We start from the raw sequence: 20,924 nt of genomic DNA, 5'->3' as shown, positions 1-20,924 counted from the left end.
GGAGGAAAATGGCACCATGTGCTTGCTATATTTTCTCATTTGCTTATCTGCTTCCCATCTTCCTTAGAGAATTCATAATTTCAGTGTTACTAGTACATTTCCATGTAAATTAATTCAAATGGGTAGGTATTACTCTAAGTGCTTTTTCCTTGGTGTCTCAGATTGGATTATCTTTGGATTCTGTATTTTTGGGAGACACTCTTTGCTATCTGTTAAGCAAGGTATTAGGTTAAGATGAGTTGTTTTATTCCTGCAAAAACTGAGACAGGCAGTGTAGCATCTCAGAGGTAAGATTTATGAGTTTATATGAGGATGCTTTTTTCACAGTGTTGTTGGTCTGCAGCATCAGTTAAAGATACTAAAATGTTGAAGTTAAAATGTTTTCGGTGTTGAGCCTATGTCTGGTAAAATTACAGAAATAAATGATGGTTAATTTTTACATTAAAAGCAGCTAAATGCTAGCCTACAGCTATTCATGTACAGAAGGTTTAACCTTAATTAGTAAAGATTTTTAGGGCTCAACTCTTTTTCTACTAGCACACTACCATCAAAGATTTGTGAATGTGACACAATTTAGCAAACACGCCCAGATGGGAATTTTAATTTAGGAAACAAACACAAAATACTTTTGGGCCTTGCTAATGTTGTTTATTTATGTATTTTTGTGTGCTGTAAACTAGTCAATATGCATTTGTGGTAAAAGCTTGTATATTTCCTACTAGATGTTGAAGTTTATGTTTATATCAGCTTTTGTGAAAAATCAGTGTTTAATGAGAGATTAGGTAATTCAGCTCAACTCTCATAGTATGAAATAATATGAATTCAAATTTTACATGTCTGATGATTTGTTAGATCACAAATGTAAGATAAAGAGCATTTAGGGTTTTTTACTTTTGGAAGGCTGTTTTGCTATTAGTCAATAGCATTAGTCATTGTAAAACAAACAGTATAAGATCTAACAATAAATTTCAGCCCGCTGCTGGCTAAACTGGAAATTTTTCTTGATATCTAGGCAAATCAAAGTAAGTTAAGGACTGGATTAAATTCTGCATTTATGAAGTGGCAGATTGAAGACAAGGAAACAAAATCATGTTGTTGCATCTAATGTGGAAAACTTTGGACAACTCAACCAGTTTCTACATTATGGTAGCAAGGCCCATTCCATATGAAGCTCCCTTTGGCAGTACTTCAGTGGAGTGTTTAGAGGGCCAGGAGTCTTTTCTTTAATCTCAAGAATAATAATATTTTCTGACTAAAATTAGTCAATAGGAAGTCAAATCAAGCATTTCTTGATTCAAAGATCTACTGAACATTCCTCCCTACCAAATGACAGATAACAGCAAATGCAGAACCTATGTGGTAGCCACAAAATAGGAAAGGGGAGAGTAGATTTGGTAGCCTAGGTTTGAGATTGTCTTCAATATATCCTGATGGAGAAATTTCTTAGAGATCTTTTTCTTTGCTTTAGTCTAACTGAGATTTTGGGCAAATGGCTTTTATTGGCTTTTAGTGATGAATTAAAATACACTTGTCCCTAGGGTGAACATTCCTTCTCTTCAAGCATGTGTGAGAAAAAGTGGCTAAGATTTATCTGTGGATTTTTCTTCTGTGTGTTGTTAGTTAGCATCTGCACATAATTGTTTTGCTTTCCATGAACTGCAAACTGTGCTATGTAATTTAGTGGATGCCCCTGCCATAATGCGCTCTTACTGCCAAATTCCTGAGCCTGCCAGCTGGACAGATTGCTTTATTATAAAGTCTTTTAAAATTTTATTAAATTTATGGAAGGAAGGAAGGAAGTGTCCTCCCTATTTGTAAACCTGAGGGGGAGAGAAATACTGCTTTTGCCTGTTGTTGTTGAAACCCAGCTGGCAGCCAAGCCCCACACATTCAGTTGCTGACTCCCACATGGTGAATCAGAAGAGTAAGAATGTGTAAAGTCTTGGGTTAAGATAAGGACAACTTAATACACAGAGCAAAATCTGTGCACATAAGCAAAGCCAAACAAGAAATTCATTCACTACTTCTCAAAGACAGGCAGGTGTTCAGCCATCTCCAGGAGAGCAGGTCCTCATCACACAAAACATTTCGGAAGATAAAGGCCATCACTCCAAATGTCCCCTCCTACTTCCTCCTTCTTCCTCTCCTGAGCATGATGCCATATGGTCTGGAATATCCATGTGGTCAGTTAGGGCCAGCTGTCTTGGCAGTGTCCCCTTCCCCTTCCAGGTTCTTGTGGATCCTCAGCCTGCTCTCTGAGTGGTGGGGGGCAGTATAAAAAGCAGAAAAGGCCTTGGTGCTTTGTGAACACTGCACAGCAATAATTAAAACATCTCTATGTTGTCAGCCATCTGATTTCAGTGCTAATCAAAACTACAACCCCATGCTTGCCACTGTGAAGAAAACAAAGTCTCTGCCAGCTGAAACCAGCACAATTCCAAATAATCTAGCTGAATAAGAATACATGCTGAAAACAGGACTTGAATTTCATAAGCACTTAGTTAGGTTTGGATGTTGCTCTCCAGTATCCAGAAAGCACTGTAAAAGTCTTAGAATCTCCTTTTGCAAAGGTTGTTTAAGTGTTAGTATTAGCCTTTAATTTTTTGTCATAAAAACATGTTCCTGAGGGGAATTGAAGTTTCCTTCACAAATACTATCATCTCTCCCTTAGTGTCTCATTTTTCTAGACTCAAAAGGTTTTTGAGTGTTCTCTGAGTATATCTGTCCTCTGTCTCTGCATCACTAGTGCTGTCTACCTACAGCCATTCCTATGGCATCTTTATAAATCCCCTCCTTATTGCATGTATCCTTTAAGCAAAACCTTCAACTGAAATGCAGGAATGTTTTTTATTTATTATTTATGATAAATACAGAAAATCCATGGCAGCTGCAAAGGGTTGTGGAGACAATTAACCAACATTAATCCATCATGAAAAAGAAGCATATTCTTTTGGATAATAAGCAACCGTGCTGGGCCCTGGAATGGTAGTGCTACAGCTTTGAAGATTAACAGCTATCATTAGGCAGTGATGCAGCCCAGAGAATGCCAGTATTGGACAACTGGAGCATTGAAGGTTAAAAAGTAATTTATACAAAACTTGCAGCAAAGGATTTAACTGATCCCCAGGAGCTTTTAAGGGAAAGTGGAGTGCAGTCATAATTATAATGTTCTAAAGCCATTGGAGGTGCACAGGCCAACTGAGATTGGACTGCAAGACTTTGCCAAACTTAATTCAAACTTTTCAGGACAACAAATGCAGGATATTTTCTTCACCCCCTTATTCCTCAGTGTGAGGTGAGCATTCAGTACATGATTGCCATAGAGCTGCAATGAACCAGTAGTAGAAGCCTTAGAAGGTTTTTTTGCTGGTCACTGTAAAAAGTTTACTAGTAGTTGTGGTATGTGCGTTTTTTGAGGATTCAGCTTAGCTGACTGTCCAACTTCTTTATCACTTTATAATAGTTCATATATTTTCAAACCTTCGGTATGAAGCATTCTGGGATGCTTCAGCAGTACACATAGTAGCTTTATTACAGGATTAAAAAAAAATTATCCTGTTAAAAGCTTTTGGAAAAGATAAAAATGCTTTTTCATTTTTTTTTCCACAGGATACTATGGTGATGGTCTGAATGCTATCATTGTGTTTGCGGCATGCTTCTTGCCAGACAGCAGTCGAGCTGATTACAACTATGTCATGGAAAATCTTTTCCTGTGAGTGATATGTGAGCAATGTGACAAAGTCTTTTGAGTTAGTACTCAGAATAATGCAGTGAGAGGTAACCTGTCTTTCCTTAAGAGGTAATTTTGGCCATTAGAAGGGGAGTGACAAGGAAAATAGCAGTTTTAGATAAACTGCCCAGTGGGGTATTATTTTGGTATCCTTTACCTACTCATCTTCCCAATTTAAGGTGTATTTGTCAGGACCAAGTCTGACTGTTAGTATCTCTCTAAAAGCCAAGGAGTGCGATATCTTCACCTTGTTGGGGCTACAGTCTTTACACAGTTTCACTAATGATTTCCAGGTCTTGCTGAGAGCAGTCAGCAGGGGCTTAGACAGTTTTTCACTGTTCATTGTTTATTATTATGATGTATCCCTGAACATGTTTTTAATATACGCTGTCTTTGGTTTAGGAGTTACTGAGCCTTTTTTTGACACTTGCTTTTTAAAAACAGGATAAATGGCAATTGCTGACACAAGCATCTCTAACTATGCTTCCTGACTCCAGCTGCTTCTGATTCAGCTAGAAGTGGCAGGGGCCAGTTGAGCAGGACACAGATTTGGACACATAACCCCAAATCTATCACAGGAAAATTATTCCTAATAGCAATTGTTTTGGCAGCCCAAAATTTTGAAGGCAACTCTCTCCTGAAGTGCCTGCAGCTACTTCCTCTTACAGCTGTAAAAAATCAATCATTCCAATGTTTTCTGTGCTAAAATGCAGTAAGTAATATTTAAAGCCAGCAGGAGACACGGCCTTTGCCATTTGCAGCTTACAAGGCACAGACCCAGGTCCCCTTAATATTCCAGCCTATGAAGATGTACTTGTTGGCAGCCAGTGCCTTAAAAATTGTCTGTATGTGTGAAAATCAAGACTCAGTGTTTTAGTTTGTGGTCAGAACAACTGGTATCATTTGCCTGGTCTAGGCTCTAAGAACTCAATGCGATCTATAGTAACTGATACACACAATGCTCAGTGATTCAGAAGAGAAGAAGGAATTACTTCAGCGGTTTTAACTTGATAAATAAGGAACAAAGCTAACTGTAACCATGACTGACATTCAATAGTTGTTCTTTGTCTTCACCCAAGACCCTTGTTCAGATAGAACTGGTGATAAATTAACTTTGCAGAGAAAGCCTTAAGAGCCTTTTCCACATGGCTTAAGTATATTGCTGAAGTCAATTTTGTAAGTCACTTTTTCTGGAGTAGTAATAAAAATGTGAGTTCATGTTGGCTGTGAACTTGCAGCTTATTTTAAGGCTTGTAGACAGTTGAGTCTCTCCAAGAAAAGAAGAAAAAGGAGAAAGTTCAACTCTTTCTTTCCATTCTAGGTCTGCATGGAAAGAGAGAGAGTACAACAGTTTGCTAAATATACAGTAACTGATATTTTTAAATATTTGGTAATTCTTTACTATTGAATTATATAGGGATCTGGAGAGACCTGCAAACCACTGAATCTCTTTTTCTATACAGCATGTTTCTGGTAGCATGTAAGCTACCTCTAGCTTCTGATTAACAACCATCCTCAACAGCTCCTTTCCCATCTGAATTCCTTTCACATTTCCAGTTATCTTCTTCCTATTTTTTATATTAACTAATTCTGTAAAATTGTCTTTGAAGGGATGAATTTGTGTGAAAATGCTTGAAACAGCTTCTACAGCAGTTTTTGTAGATAATGCAGAACCACATTAAAAAAAAATCTACTTTTTAATTTGTGGTTGCCTGGAAGTCAGATTAAAGCTAGTCCACGGATTAAAATTTTTTAAAATAAACTCAATTTGAAAAACTACACTTTGAAAACAAAACCATCACTTTGCTTTCTGAGTGATTTAGTTGTTCTAGTCAATGAGAAAATTTCTGTCCATCCTTTCAAATAATGAAGAAATTGCCATTATTATAAAATAATAAGAAATTATTAGATAGGTATAATTTGCAAGGGAGCTCTTGCTCCCTTGACATTTTTAGACTGTCATGTTCCATAACTGAAAGTCTTGTCATATTTTAATACATACTTACACACTTGTACTTACAAACTTGTATGTTTCACTGTTAAGTGCCTTTAAAGCACTAGATGTTTTGCCATGTGGGAAGGGCTAATCTTATAACCTGTCAAATAGTAGCTTTGTTGAAGTAGCTATTAAATGAAGCTTTATTACAGAAAAGCAGGGGATTGCATCAGAATGTCCATGCAATACCTTGCTTTTCTATATCACTGTTAGACATAAGCCTTCACTAATGTGAGGCAAAAGTAGGGAGTGCACAAGTGCAAGGTAAGAATGAGCAGTGGAATGCATTGAGGGGGTAGGGATTTGGATGGCATTTACCAAATGCATGGAACTGGTCTAGTTAATGTTGCCTGCTTTATGCCCAGGTAAAATACCACTCTCTGGTGAGAACTAGATTTCCTACAATTCTTCTAAAGACATTGCATCCTAAGGAATTTAAGGGTCAGATTAGATTGTGAGGCATTCCCATACAACTCTGAAAGGGGCCATTATGCTTCGGGATAGAGCTGCCTTTTGTAGTGAGTGCACTGAGGCATTCAGGTTTTTAAGGTGTGGCTTGGTAGTTTTGCATTCTAGTTTTTACATAGGCATACCTTGAGGCTGGATAGTAGAGAGAACAATTTGAACATTCCTGTGATGATCAGCTCCCAAATGGAGTAGGGACATCTAAGTGGATCATCTGCATAGCTAGTCCCCAGCAAGAATTTAACTATCTTCTTATTTGAATGAGTTGAGTAGTGTGCTCTCTAGGTAGAATTCATTTGGTCCCAAGAGCACTGTATGATAACGGGTGTTGGGAGTGTTTTGCTCACAAAATGAAGTGATGGAGTGGAGTACTCTGTTCCATCAGATGTCAGGTTGATGGACAGGTTTTCTTGGGCATGAGTGTCAAAGTATTTGTATTTTGCAGTCACAGACTCGATAGCAGGACTATAAGGATCACATGAAGTTTAAACAAGTATCTTCTGACACCTTTTATTATTGTATTGAGCAAAACTGGTGATTAGAACAGTGAATAGAAGTTTCTCAAGAGTTAATTTCAGAAGTTCCTAGGACTTCACAGGATGCCATGTTCTCCCTTGCAAAATCTCCTGACTTAATTACTTTTTAAGAAAAAGCAAATTCACCAGTGATACTTGAAAACTCACTACAGAACTCTATTATTGTGAGGAAGCCACACATTTTTGAAGGCACAGGTAAGACTGTGGTTTTCTAGCTGTGTGTATCTAAAGGTACCATGGTGATCAGTGCTAAATATTTGGTTTTGTTTAAAGGAAAAGAAAAGCCTATCTTGTCATAAAATGTTCAATCTGCTTTCATTTATTCCCAACTGCCCGATTTAGTTTGGGATCAATCAGATAGTGTACCGTATATGCTCACTGTCATCTGTACTTTTATCAGATATGTAATCAGTACCTTAGAGCTGATGGTAGCTGAAGACTACATGATTGTCTACTTGAATGGAGCAACACCAAGAAGAAGGATGCCTGGATTGGGTTGGATGAAAAAATGTTACCAGATGATTGATCGACGGTAAGTAGTGTTTTCCTGTCTGATCCACAGCCATTATTTTAAATAGTGTCCATTTCTGTAACTCTCCTGTACGCCAGGGTTTACTGTATATGATCTTTCTTTATCTTTTGTGGTTTTTCTGTTTTTCTAAGAAACTCTTGCTTTTGTTACTTAGATTACGGAAGAATTTGAAGTCATTTATAATTGTTCATCCATCATGGTTTATCAGGACAATTCTGGCTGTAACGCGACCTTTTATAAGGTATGTAGCAAATACCTGTGATTTTCTATGCCCTTGAGAATACATAAGCACCCTAAAGCCTTAAACTGTTAATCTTTCACTGAATGGTGCTCATTTTATAGTTCATGTTGGGATTTTGGAAGTTGAATTTGGCTTTCCGAAGGTGAATAGGGGAAAAAAAAGTGATTCATGTGAGTATGAGTATCTAGTTGTGGAAGTCATAGGCATGGTTTTCTAAACCTGTATGTGTATGTTCTGAGAATTCAGTTCCTTAAAATAGTCTTTGTTCAGAATCCAGAAAAAGGCATATAGAAAAGGGAACTGCATGTAATTATAATCACCTTATTCAAAAATCTGGCTACAGAACAAGATTAGGCTATGGTTCTGGGTTTTTAAAATATCGTTACTGCTCATAGCTCATACAAGAGGAACTGCGTGCACCCTGAGGTGTTTGAATGCATTTGGATTCAAGAAATGTTTAATGCTGTCAAAAATAATGGTTTGATTAGTAAAACAATTTAAAAAAAAGTTATCAACTTCAAAGACCTCACACTTACTGCAGAGGATAGGCAAGTATGCGGTCAGGGAGAGCAAACTGGCACGTGTGAAAAAGAGTTGCTTCAGGCAAGAGACGAATCTTCAGCTACAAAAGCCACACAGAGAATGACTTGTGTCATGATAGATCTCGGGCAGTTCTGTTTACAGTCTGCAGGTGAAGACACTGCAGGTGGAGATCTCTGTGGAGAGCACTGTCCCAGGGTGCTCTGTCCTGATAGAGTGACATGGGTTGGGGAAGCACATGAGTTATCCCATTGCTGCCAAAGTGCAGCAGGCAGAATGTCATAACAGAGCTCCTTTTTAGATGTGGTATCTTAAAGACCAAGCTGAAAGTTACTATTCAGAATACCAGAGTAAAAGTGAATTGGAATTATCAACAGTAGTTAGGAGGATTTGCTGAGTTGCATTTGATATGTGAGATATTTTGGTTGCCATCCTCTTTACTCCCATAAATGACAGTTTGGTCTTTTTTAAAAGTCATGTCTGTTTCAATTCATTAGTCATTTATTCAAAGTAGCCATATTAAGCAGCAGTGACGAGAGGTTTTTCATTGTGAAACAGAAGAAAATGTTTACTCTAAATAGTTTGGCAAAGCAGATTAGCAGTGTGGAACAAGAAACACTAGAGACTATCTCAGCCAGGTAGATTGAGTCTTGGTGCAAGAAGAAAGTGAAGGGCAAATAGAAGCTGAAAAGGTGGGCAGGACACCTGGCTAGTGTGACTTTTGTGGAGGATGACATGAGATATTTGGACCCTTACCAAGGACAGAAGAACATTATGAGTTCCCTTCCCTTTCTTCAGGGTTTAAGGAGATAAAAACTTGATTGGATTGAAAGCCAATGACTATAGCTTAATTTGCTAGCCCTCAACTGTTCCCTGAACCCGTGACAGGCACAGTGGGAATTTTAGAGTGAGAAATTAATTAGCCACAAGGCAAGCACAGATTTCAGTGAGATAGCTGAAGGAACCAACATAATTTTAATTGTATACCAGCTGAGATGTGGGGCTAAACAGTAGAAATCAAAATCCTGAAAGACAACAAAATGGTAAGGGGCTGAGTGTGGGATACCCTCAATTCTACCTCAGCTCTATCTTTTTCTTCCTCAAAAACTGGCAAGATAATTCAGTGGAGTGTGGGACCATCTTGACTGACAAAGTATTGTTTGAATATATGGAATTAAAGAACTAGAGGTAGCAGATATAGATCTTAGGTACTCTTTTAGAATCCCTGTTGATATGCACGCCAAAAATTACTTGAGCTGTGTTAGGTAAGAAATTGGATTTCAAAGGGGTTCTTCAAGTGGTGAAACATGCTTGGCATTTGACAGAAATACTTAAATGGGGGAAAGTTACCACTGTTGGCAGCATGTTTTCCCTAAAGTCTGAAAGAAACTGTCTGGGATGCCCATACACTGATTCACACATGAAGGAATTAGAAATCAGGCACTGCAGTGGAATTAGTGGACCCAGAAGAATCCTCAGGAAAGAAAAACTACCCATTGAAAGATTTTTTAATCCCTTCCCACGGTCTTTAGAAGCTTATGATTGGCTTGCAGTTTTCCAGGTTAGTTTAGATAGCAATGCTGATGCTGCAGATTATGATAGCAATTTGGATAAAATGCTAAGAATCTGTATGTTTCCGTGCTTTGACTGGACAGTTGTGGGTGATTCTTGCATCTAAAATGTGACCACTCTGTGTGCCTAGTGATGCTAATTGGGTACAGAGACAAATCACAATGAGTGAGCTTAAACAACTGTTCACAGCACTTTCATGTATTCCTGTTCCCAAAGTGAGTTGTCTCACTTTGCATTATTGGGAAGATACCTCTGTTGAGGAGAGGGACAGTAACCTTCTGCTCAGAGCTATTTCAGAGGCTTCATGTTGTCTGGCTGTACTTGCAGGTCAGCAGTAAACAGAAAGAACGTGTTCTGTTTTTCAAGACCTACACTTAACATATATGGTCCATATGAGCTTGCCACTATTACTGCTGTTTTAAGATGATCTAAATACAACCAGAGCTAAATGTGAAAAATTGCTTTATAAGCCAAAGGAGAAAGATTTCTCATAACCTCACACTTATCAAATAACTTAGGTTAGACAAGCAAATAGCCTTGTGTTTTAAGTGTGTTTTCAGAACAGTTTAGCCTTTTTTCCAAGTGATCATTTTATAAGCACAATAAATGAATCATATAGCACAGCTGAAATAAACACATTATTTCATCATAGAAAGACACTGCAGTAAGAATAGACACAATCAGATCTATGCTCTTCTGAATAAATGATGAAATTCAGTTTTATTGTGTTTGAGAATTAGTGTAAAATAGAAATGCTGAGTCATCACAATCCCTTGATAACTGTGTTTATGATTATATCCATGTCAAGTAATGCTTTCCGTCTCTTTTTACATGTAAGTAGTCTGTAAGGGACTTGAATCTTTTCCAAATTTTTACGCATCTCCTTCCAACTGTAAAACTAATCACATTGTCTAGTATGTAGGAAGTACAATTTACGATGTTGGCTTAATAATGTGATTCAGGTAGGCTCATAATCAGCTGAATGGCGTTAAGATATGATTATTAAAATTATTAGAGAGATGTCTCTGTCTGAGTTAAGGTGCAAACAAGGCCATATGCTGAAACATGGACTTTTATTTAGCAGTAATTGTGAGGGAGAGATAGAAAGAGAGTGGGTGGGAGGAGAGGAGAAAGAGCATGACAAACACAGACAAAGTAGAAAAAATACCATCAGTCAGTGATCCTGTTGGCATCTCCTTGTTCCTCTTCTTCTGGTCTTCTTGGTGATGAGTTTTCCAGTCTTGTCAAAGTTATGGTCACTGTCTTCATTGAGTGGGGGAAGCCCATAAAACACAGAGTCCATTGCATTTATATTCACTCAAGTTCAGGTGGGACTGCCCAAGTACCTTGCCTTCGAAGATGTTAGAGCTGAGTCGTTTATGTTCCACCAGTTATGTCAGGGATGAATACCTTCAGGCTGTGTGAAAGTCCTGGTTCTTCCCCACAGGGAAGTTTTCACACCTGAGCCATTATGTAAGAGAGGACTGGCATGATAAAAGGTGTTATCCCACCTCACAGGACTTGCCTCTTACCAGCCTTATTTCGCTGTGGCAGGTGGATGGTTTGAGTAATTAATCATTAATAGTCCAGTCTCTCAGTCTGTAATTGAAATATGAATATCCAAATGCTTAATTATTTCATACATTTAATACATTTCTTCATTTGGTTTTAGCATGTCATAAAAGATCGGGGGGCAGTCAATTAATACCTTTTTTCCTGTGTTTCAGCTCTAAGTTCAGCAGTAAGATACAGTACGTCAACACGTTGGCAGAGCTTCGAGAGATGATTCCAATGGAATATGTGCATATACCAGACAGTATTGTCAAGTAAGTGATGTACACTAGCATGTACTTGTTCTAATGGAAACTATTTCCACAAACTGATAATAGTGTTAAAGACCATAAGAAAAACAGAAAGCACTTTCCTGTTGTTTTTCAAAATTATTGTCTGTTGTTCCTCAAACATTTCACTGTCAAACTCAGTGGCAGGACACCACTGTGTAACAGAAACACAAAACACAATAACTATTTACTTCTAGGGGAGTGGTAAAATTGTTTGGCCTTTCCTGAGGAATCATCTGTGCTATATTTTTTCATAACTTTTACCTCTATTTAAGTGGAAGTGTTTTCAAGTTTCAGTCATGCAGGGCTTTTAGCAGAAATGTTAATTAAAAGATAGCCTATTCAATAGAAGACCAGTGAAATTCTATAGGTTTACTGGTCCTTGCCTTGTCAGTTCTTGTGGTTAAATTCACAAGTGCTGAAAGATAGTTTCTTAGTTCTTGCTGCTTATGTGAAGAGGTTTTCTAAATGCAGGCATTTCCAGAGGAAAATATCTGTTAAAAAATTGTAGGAAGTTGATTGGCATTGCTCACCTCAACTGACTTTTTTTTCAGACCTGAAAGCAACAAAAAGAAGTGATACACTAAGACTGAAAGCATGACTGAAAAAAATCACGGTTTTCATGTAGTCATTATTAAAAAGATGTTGTGTTCAGGATTTTATTTTTAATTGTTCTCTTTAGCAAATGTCCCAGGTTTTGAATTGCTTATTCTAGAAGGTAGTGTGAAGAGTAGATGTGCAAGTATGATTGTATTTTCATTATGACTGGTCAGTGACAGCTTTTGAAGTTGTCATAGATCTCCTCAACCCAGGCAAGAGTTTTCACACCTGTTTCACAGTAGTTGTAAAGCAATTTCCTTTGTCAAGCTGCTGGTGCAATTCCAGGGAGCAGGTGGGAAGCTCAGGTCTGGCAATAGCAGATGAGAAAACAGTAAATTACAGTTGCAAATTCAGGGGTCATAGAGAATTTCACTGAGGTTCATTTGCTGCTGTAACTTCTTTAGAGGTGGAGTGATGATAAGAATGTGGAGCAGAGGCTGTTGGTCAACTGACAAAGAGTTGTCCCTAATGTTCTAACATCCCTAATAAATTTTCTTCTGGTTCCTGTAAACATTTTAGTTTCTTATGATTCCCTTTGATAGAAACCTTACCTTTTCTAACCTCAGAGAGTTTCTGTCTGTTTCCTTGCTGTGTTTTACTGTTACACTGTGGCAGCACATGCATCTGTGTTGCAGACATTTTTTTCCCTGTAAACTTAAAAGTGTTCAAGAAGTCCATTCACCTCTCAGGCCAAGGGTGAAATGATCACAGCTGTAGTACCAAAGAAACTTTAGTACTTAAAGAGTTTTAAGGTAATGCCTGCTTCATGTCATCAGCAGCCAGATGAAAGATCATGATTTTGCTGAAAAAGACAGACCTCGAAAGATGACAATTGCACCCATTGGTGGCAAGCATTTCAGGATGTTGTAATAAGATTTAGTGGCTGTGTGCATTCAAGGCATCTGTGAGTGGCTATTCTCTTACCACAGGGAGAAGAGCAGTGTTCAGTTCATAGCTTCCCTTTGCTGCAAATTTGGACAGATTTCTATAGAAAAATACAACTCATCTTTTGTCTTCATAATTGCTCCATTGCCAAGAGCAAGCATACCACCTATGGGCAAGAAAAACCCCACCTTTAGAAAGTACATGGTGTTATGCCAGAATTTGGGTTATGTGATTTTCTTGGTAGTTTTCAGTGAAGCACAATACTATATGATTGTTGTATATGAACTTGTACATATTTTCTCTTCCTTCATCCATTCTTATCTTGTAAGGTATGATGAAGATAAGTGTATTAAGAGAAGAATGAGGTAAAACTTGCTTTCTAGCCCATGCTGCTGCTCATAATAGAGTGAATCTGTGTGACAGCCTTTCACCTGCAGGCGACCTCAACAGCTGAATGAGAGAGGACTTGCAAAGACATGGCATCTTACTTTCCCCTTCAAGCTGTTGAGATCAGCCTCCCTTGCAAATAAAACTCACTGAACTGTAAATGTCCTTGCCTTGGCCCAGGCTGCAGCTAGTTTAACATTACCTGATAGAGCAAGTGAATGCTTTCAGCTCTGTCCACTGGGCATGCCTCAGACCCCTGCTGCTTCTCTGTCTCTGCCTCCAAGTGAGCTAAATAAGGACTTAGAAATTTAAGGTGGGTTGAGCACAGGGATAAATAGTATCATACTGAACTGAAGAGCTTTAGGGTTAGCCCTAAATCGTACTGGGTGCCTTACAAAAGCATGTACTGTATTTGTTCTTTGCTCTGCTATTGCTCTGCTTCACTCTTATGCTCTGCTTGCTTCTCTGTTTCTTTATATCAATAACTTTTACTCATGCAGACTGGATGAAGAGCTGAGGGAAGCTTCAGAAACAGCTAAGTAAGATAGCTTTCAGCTGAATCCTGGCATTATATTGTTTCACAGGAGTAGCTTGAATGCTGTAGTACATTGTGTTTGGTACAACAGGCAGCTTGTAGTTTCAATTACTGTGTAAGTTGCCCCATTTGAGAATTGACTTCCCCTCTCACTGCTTTTGTACTGCTGGATCTCAGTAATAAATAAGCATACCCTTGCACTATAAAAATTTTTTTAGCTGTTTTTTGATGATTGTTTCTATAGTCATGGGAATGACTGGAATCACATACTCAATTAAATTGATCATTAAACATTTTCTACTCTTTTCCACTTATCTCAGATGATTTATACAGTTTTTAAGAGGTAGTTCTTTCTATAATTTTTTTTTACAGTTCATTAAATCAGGGCTAGCTATCTCAGTTAAGGTAGGTATGTAGATTCTTCTGTCTTTCCAATGTCAGCTGGATAGGCTGTGGAATTAATACTTGATAATAATATTATATTGTCTGTGGTTACTTAATAAAACAGGGACACGTGGTGATCAGATACTTTAAAATAATAACTTTGTGCTTTGACTTGAATATGATGTGGAAGTATGGTGTACAGTACCAAAGAAATCCTCAAGAAGTGCACAGTCCATGACTCTATGAGCAGAGCTTTAGGAAGTGTACAGTGCACTTTTCCTCATGTGAGTATTGTACACCAAATTTTTGAGGAGAAGTCTGTGTCTGTTGGTTCTAGTATAACATTCTCCCTTGCAATTTTTGTAAGTAAAGATTTTGAATTTTGAAATTTCTTTCCAGTCACCTTCCTTCAGGATTTTCAATTTACAGCTTCTTCTTTGCTGTACTTTTTCCGAAAGTTCCTTCTTTTGCAGTACACATTTTCCTTCAGTTCTTCTGAGGTCACTTTCTAAAACAACTACAGAGAAATACGTGAAACACTGGCCACTGCTTTTTGATTCCAAGAGTTAACACTGCCTCAGAAGCAATAAATTCATGTAAGCCATTATCTGATACCACCTGACTATTTTGTTAAACTAAAAGGCCTAGCCACCCTTGAAATACAACTTCTATCCTTTCTGTTCAGACATTTTCAAATGCATTGTATATGCAATGTTGTCATATAAACATAAGCATATGACAATGAGAACTCTTGAAAAAAGTTGCTTTTTTGTTACTCCATTTAAAATAGTAGAGACAGCAGTGTTGCAAGCAAGTGAAATGGGAATGAAATATTCACATGAGGCATCACTGATTATTGTTACTGTTGGATGTATGAGATCACTGTAGTGCATTTCCCCTCCCTAACTTAAAGAAATAGTTTAAAACTTTGTTACTCAAACTAACGTGTGTTGTGGGCACTAAGATCCCTAGATTCCTAAAAACAACAACATTTGTGTGTTTGTGCTGTCAGAGATACTCACTACAGTTAGTTATTACATCCCCAAATTTGATGTCATATTTTAAAAGAGAAAGAAATCAACACAGAAAAAATGTTTACTCATCTTTTTCCTTGTATCCAGAACTAGCTGCCTCTCAAATGATCCAGAAATGGCTTCAGTGGAGCAGGAGTAAGAATTTATGCCTAATACTGTCATTACATTTTAACATTACTTTACAACCATACTGCTGGGAACTGAGGCTGGGTAGACTCCTTAAAGCATTTTTGAGACCTAAATGCTTTTATGATAATATTCAGGAGCAACATGGTACAAGCAGACAAAGCATTGAAGCTTTGCTATATTTATATTTTATATACTTTATATATGTGTTAAATACTGAAAATTTGTTATATTTGTGTTGCATTAGGAACATGTTTGAGGCGTCCTTAATCATTTCCAGGCAGAGAGAGATATAATTGTTAGCCTGAGAATATTCTGATCCAATTATATTAAAAACAGATAGAAAAAGTGGAGGATGATCACAGTGAAGATGGTTCCATGCATTATCCTAAATTTTAAACTTGCTATTCTCATTCAAAGATTAAAAATCTTATCTTTTACTTTGATTTCTGGGCCATACTCTTAACATGTGCCTTCTCTTTGCTTTTCTGCTTCTCAGCTTCTTTCATAATTATTTTCCTGGTTAAATCTCAAGCATCTTTACATCTTTTCCTTTCAAAGATGGACTTGTTCCCTTGGAAATGGGAATGTGTCAGTCCCCTGGTGTGCTGTAGCTCTGTCTGATTCCATAACTGTAGTATGCAAATGGAAAACCCTGCAGTGCTGCTTTTCCTGTTGATGAGTGGGAGTGTTTGTAGGTGCAGTGTGTCACAGGAGCACTGGCAATTCCTTGCTGGAACAGCGTGTCAGGAGAGCCAGCCCTGCAGCAAGTAGAGTGTGTGTCCTGGCGAGTGTGCACAGGGCAGAGGGATTGAGGCCTCTGCTCTCCCTGCCCATCTGATGGGTCTGTAGAAATACAGAAATCACTGTTGTCTCACACTGTATGGGAAATGCTCTATAGTAAACCTGAATCCTCAAGAAAAGATTCCACCAATAACATGAGTATTAATAAACAGGCAAATAATTAGCAGTGTATGTAGCAAAAAGTTGCCTAAATAAATTGAAGCTTTGGTTTTCACTTAAAAAAAACCAAACAGTGCTTTAGTAAGCTGTCACTCCGTGATAGCTTATACACAGGTTATAACCATAAGCTAAATTCCTGATTCCTGAACTGACATTTCACCTCATCTCTTTTTTTCTCAGACGCTGTTTTATTCTATAATGAGTCAATATGAGAACTGTTTTTCAAAGTAAGAACAAAAGATGACATAAGAACAAAAAATGACATGTGTATGATTTTGACCTTTTGTGGCTTGAACAGCTTTCCTGTTTTTCTCAATAAGCTGGGCAGCAAAAAGCAATATGAGAAGAGAATTTACATTTATGTTAAATAAATACAGTTAAGGCCAAATTAATGTTAATTCATGGCATTTATATTCTCTGCATAAATATTAATCTGTCTTCATAAGTGGCAATAGTTTTCCTGTGATCATATCTCTTATTTCTCATGTCATTTCTTCAGGAAATAGCATCCTATGTAAATCCCTTCACTCTGAGAACAGCTGTTCTACACAGACTTTTTTTCTGTATGCTTTCTGCTGAAGCACCTCTGGAGTCTGCCCAGCACTTAGTTTGCTTCTGTTGTCTCTTTCATTTTGTTCCAAAGGCTTTTGTCTATTATCATGCTCCCTTGTGTTCTGTTTTGTTCAACTCCTTGCACTTCTCCGTGACTTTAAAAGAAATATTGGGAAATAATTCATAGTGGAAGAACCATTGTGTAACAGTTCATAAATATTGAGGAAATTTTAAATTATGTATTCTTTAAGGAAAACTGTATCTTGAGGCAACATCTATGAAGACAACTTCTTACTCTAAAGAATACGTGGAAAGTTTTTGATGTCATGTGCTTTGCACTATGTAGCAAAACTGTACGCTTAGGAACATTTTTAGGAGTACCCATTCCTGCCACACTGTTGTGTCATTCCACCAGTGGATCTTCCCACACATGATACACTTCATTGTATTCAGATTGCTACCGCTGAAAAAGTAATTGTTAATTCCAATAAAACAGTAACATAACTTACTAAATTGTGTTCTTTCATAGATGTACATAAGATGTAAGTTATTTCACACTACTGGATTTAAGTAAATGAGAGATAAGGTTACTAAACACTTTGTGGGAGCTCAGGATTGGGGAAATAACTAGCTCTGTGTTTTCAGAGCACTCATTAATTTTTTGTTCTTTGTCATTTTGTCTTTAATAAACAGGATTGACATGACTATGAAATAAGAAGCATCATTGCCAGGCATTTGAAGAAGAGGGTTCACATGGATTTTCATCACCCAGACAATCACAACCACGCTGTAAAATAAGTGATTTGGTCAATTTTGTTTGTTTTATAAGTTTCCCCTGTCATTTAGCAGTTCAAGAAGACCAAAAGAGCCAATCCTATGGCCATGGAAACCACAGAATTTTGGGTCCTGGTTATTTTTGTTGTTTTCAGAAACAGTTTTCATTAGGAAAGCTGTATCATCTAGCATTGGTTTCTCTGTGAGTGCCATTTCTGTTTAAAAGGATACCATTTTACCAACAGTGTGCCTCATGAATAGGTCAATGAGGATGGGGATTTTTTAATTTTTGTCTTCAGCATATTAATGTTTATGCATAGTTGAACGCAATAGTTGTTGTTACGATAAGTGTTAGTTTGCTTGTGTCACAGAGTAGCAGCAACTTTGCTGTTTAAAAATAACTTTAGAAGTTATGCAGGACTTTCTTGAATTTGGCAGGCTGTGTTTGATCAGGCTTTGGGTAGCCTGTTGTAGTGAAGGGTGTCCCTGCTCAAGGCAAAGGGGCTGCAACTAGATGATTCCTAAGGGCCCTTCCAAAACAAACTATTCATGCTTTTATGAATTTGTGTTTCTTGAGATCTAAAAAGTCTTTCCATCTTCATTAAATTACTTTTTTGTTTGATCAGAGAAAAGTGTGACATACTAAAAAATAATAATTAGTCTCGTTATACTTCCCAGAGGATGAATGAGTAACTGAAATTAACTTTATTTTAGTAATTCTGTTTAGTATATTTATTTTAGGCATAATTTCCTCAAAGCAGCTAATCCTGTAAATTACTTTCATATAATCTAAAATCCTTGGAGCATTAATTTATTGCTGCTTTCTAAGTCTGTATATTCCAGAACACTTTTTTAAAAGTTATGAGTCTTCAAGTGACATCCTTTCTCCAATTGTAAAGGCTATTAATTCTCTGAATATGAATCAAATATTATTTCCTACTGGGATCTGAAAGCTGGGAGCCATACTCATTTGTTAGGAAGATTTGTTAAAATCTGGCTCCAAGTGTTTCTATTATATAAAAATAGGTCTTGTAATGGTCTTTATTGTCTGTGTCACAGAACACACCAGTAAAAAAAAGTGGAAAAACCCTAAGCATCTTTTGTTTGCTGGGGTCCTATTTATTTGCACAAACGATACTACAGTAAGTCCTACTCCTTACTGGGAAATAGCTTCAGTTTCTCAGATCATGCTTTTACAGAAGTGTGCAAGTTAATTATCTAGTGATTTCTGTTTCTTGGCTTTAAAAATATGAGAGTCAAGAAAATGACAAATGTTTGTCCTTACTCTAATGAATACACATAGACACTTTCCAAACCTGCTGACTTGCCTGCCTTTTGGGAAGTCCTAATGGAAGTCTTATTATTACGTACTCTCTGAAATACTATTCTTTTTTTCACAAGATTCTTGTATGTCCTAGAATTACATCTGTGGATTCTTTACTTTGTAAAGAAATCCTTAGACTTAACAATTCAAGATAAGTTGCACCTTATTAGTATGGTCTAACTCTAGTCCTGCCTTCGGTTCAGAATTACTGATGAAAGAGAAAACAAGCAAAGTAATTCTTGGGGCATAAAGTTTAAGCAGAGTCAGTGGAGCTTCATTTTTTCAGCAGGATCTAAACTGAAAGTCCTGTTCTGTCCTTCACTTAAAAGTTTGATTGGTTTTTTTGGGGGGGTTTGCACATTTCCAACTCTGTCAGTTTCTGTCTTGTATTTGCAAGGTAGTCTGCAAGCAGTGAAGCAAGTGTCTGTTATGGTGAGCATAATTGTTCAGCCATTATAATGAAGACTGACAAAATTGTCAGAAGGACAGAAGAGTGCTTTCTTATTGGCCAACGTGAAAACCAAAATATGTGCCCTCTGCTTTGTGCTGGTGTCTCTGTCCTACTTGCTAGTATGCTGTATGACATCTTTCTGTAAATTTTCACAAAGGAAGGGCCTAATCCTGCTGACCATTGTTGCTGCTCTGTAACCTTATCCTAAACTAGAGTCTGGCAGTGTCCACCTTTTCTCAGATATTTGAATCCTGGCTTGTGTCTGCCTTACAAAAGTGCTGTCACTTAGTATATTGGGGATAATGTTTTATGTACAGATTAATGTTTGTATCGACTTCCAGATTAATTAAGCTTCATTAAGATCTAAACTATTAAAGCATTTAGTAGCATGAAGTTGCAAAGTTGCATCTTTTGTAGACCTGTAGTTCAAGCCTCTTAAGCCACATGACCTGTGTTACACAATAGATAAGAAAAGTTTCCACTAGAAGAGAAGTTCGCCGCAAAGCAGAGGTTCAGCACAAATCTTCATTCACTCTTTGAGACCTATGTGGGGTATAAGAGATTTGTGATTCTAATGGTGGACATCAGATCAGCTCAGGGTTGAGTTTAATTCTACTTGCTTTGTATGAAATTACTAAGCAGCAAAGTTACAAATTAATATTATTATTATGGGCAGAATAATGGTGGCAGCCTGAGATGAAAGGAATTTGTTTAAGTGATATGGCACGTTAAAACAAAATGGGGCATTGATGTGATAGCTAAAAAATGATTGCAGGATCAAAGAATGGTTATCTTTGCTTATTAATATATTTTGAAAAGTTTTCTAATGTTACGATAAAGCAATTCTATGTTATACTAACAATAACATATCAATATTACTAAATCAGTAGTTTGTTGAAAGAGAAATATAGTATGTATTGCACAGATACAAGCTTTTATATATGGATTTTTTCTATTGTGTATCAGAGTGCTCAGATGAAATATAAATTAGTAGTTGCAAATTTTTTTTGCTAAAATACCTATGCTGACTTAAATTATAGATTAAGCAATACAAGGATATCTAATAGCATTGTATGGATATATATGCCTATGAATCAGAAATAAAGAATTGCAACCCACTACTGGACATATTTCCTTTCACCTCCACATTGTAGAGATTTTTATTCCCTGGGTGCATGAAAACACTTGATTGGTTTAGAGCACTTCTTTTTGTAGTATAGAAATATTTTGTTATATTTTGCATTCCCTGTCTGTCCTTCCAAAAACTGAAACAGAGTCAATTTTGTGTCTCATGGGATTATTCCCCATCTCCATGTATTAAAATCCTGGCTTTGTTGATACTAGCAGTATTGTTCCTGAAAGAAAGCAGAAGGAACTCTTTAAATTTCTTTCTAATTTGTGTCTGTGCTATTATGTAAAATCAAATCCACAGACAGTCCATCTTATATGTCAGAAG

General features: G+C 37.2%; 1 protein-coding gene across 3 annotated transcripts in view; it reads left to right on the top strand.

Annotated features, from left to right (window-relative positions):
• Positions 1–20,586, top strand: part of PRUNE2 (prune homolog 2 with BCH domain) — a 104,733-nt gene extending 84,147 nt beyond the window's left edge. For 2 of the 3 annotated variants that reach the window (XM_036403231.2, XM_036403233.2), the window contains 8 exons: positions 3,610–3,712; positions 7,128–7,259; positions 7,414–7,500; positions 11,340–11,438; positions 13,268–13,303; positions 13,826–13,864; positions 15,366–15,413; positions 17,613–20,586. In XM_036403231.2, the coding sequence (XP_036259124.1) occupies positions 3,610–3,712; positions 7,128–7,259; positions 7,414–7,500; positions 11,340–11,438; positions 13,268–13,303; positions 13,826–13,864; positions 15,366–15,413; positions 17,613–17,634 (566 nt within the window). In that variant the 3' untranslated portion in view covers positions 17,635–20,586. The remainder of the gene's footprint in view (positions 1–3,609; positions 3,713–7,127; positions 7,260–7,413; positions 7,501–11,339; positions 11,439–13,267; positions 13,304–13,825; positions 13,865–15,365; positions 15,414–17,612) is intronic. The other variant, XM_036403232.2, reaches the window with a different exon arrangement.
• Positions 20,587–20,924: the final 338 nt, after the last annotated feature.

This window comes from Molothrus ater, chromosome Z, assembly GCF_012460135.2.
Source record: "Molothrus ater isolate BHLD 08-10-18 breed brown headed cowbird chromosome Z, BPBGC_Mater_1.1, whole genome shotgun sequence".
Lineage (NCBI taxonomy): Eukaryota > Metazoa > Chordata > Aves > Passeriformes > Icteridae > Molothrus > Molothrus ater.
The sequence above is the reverse complement of the archived record's forward strand: the minus strand, read 5'-3'. Positions and strand labels throughout refer to the sequence as shown.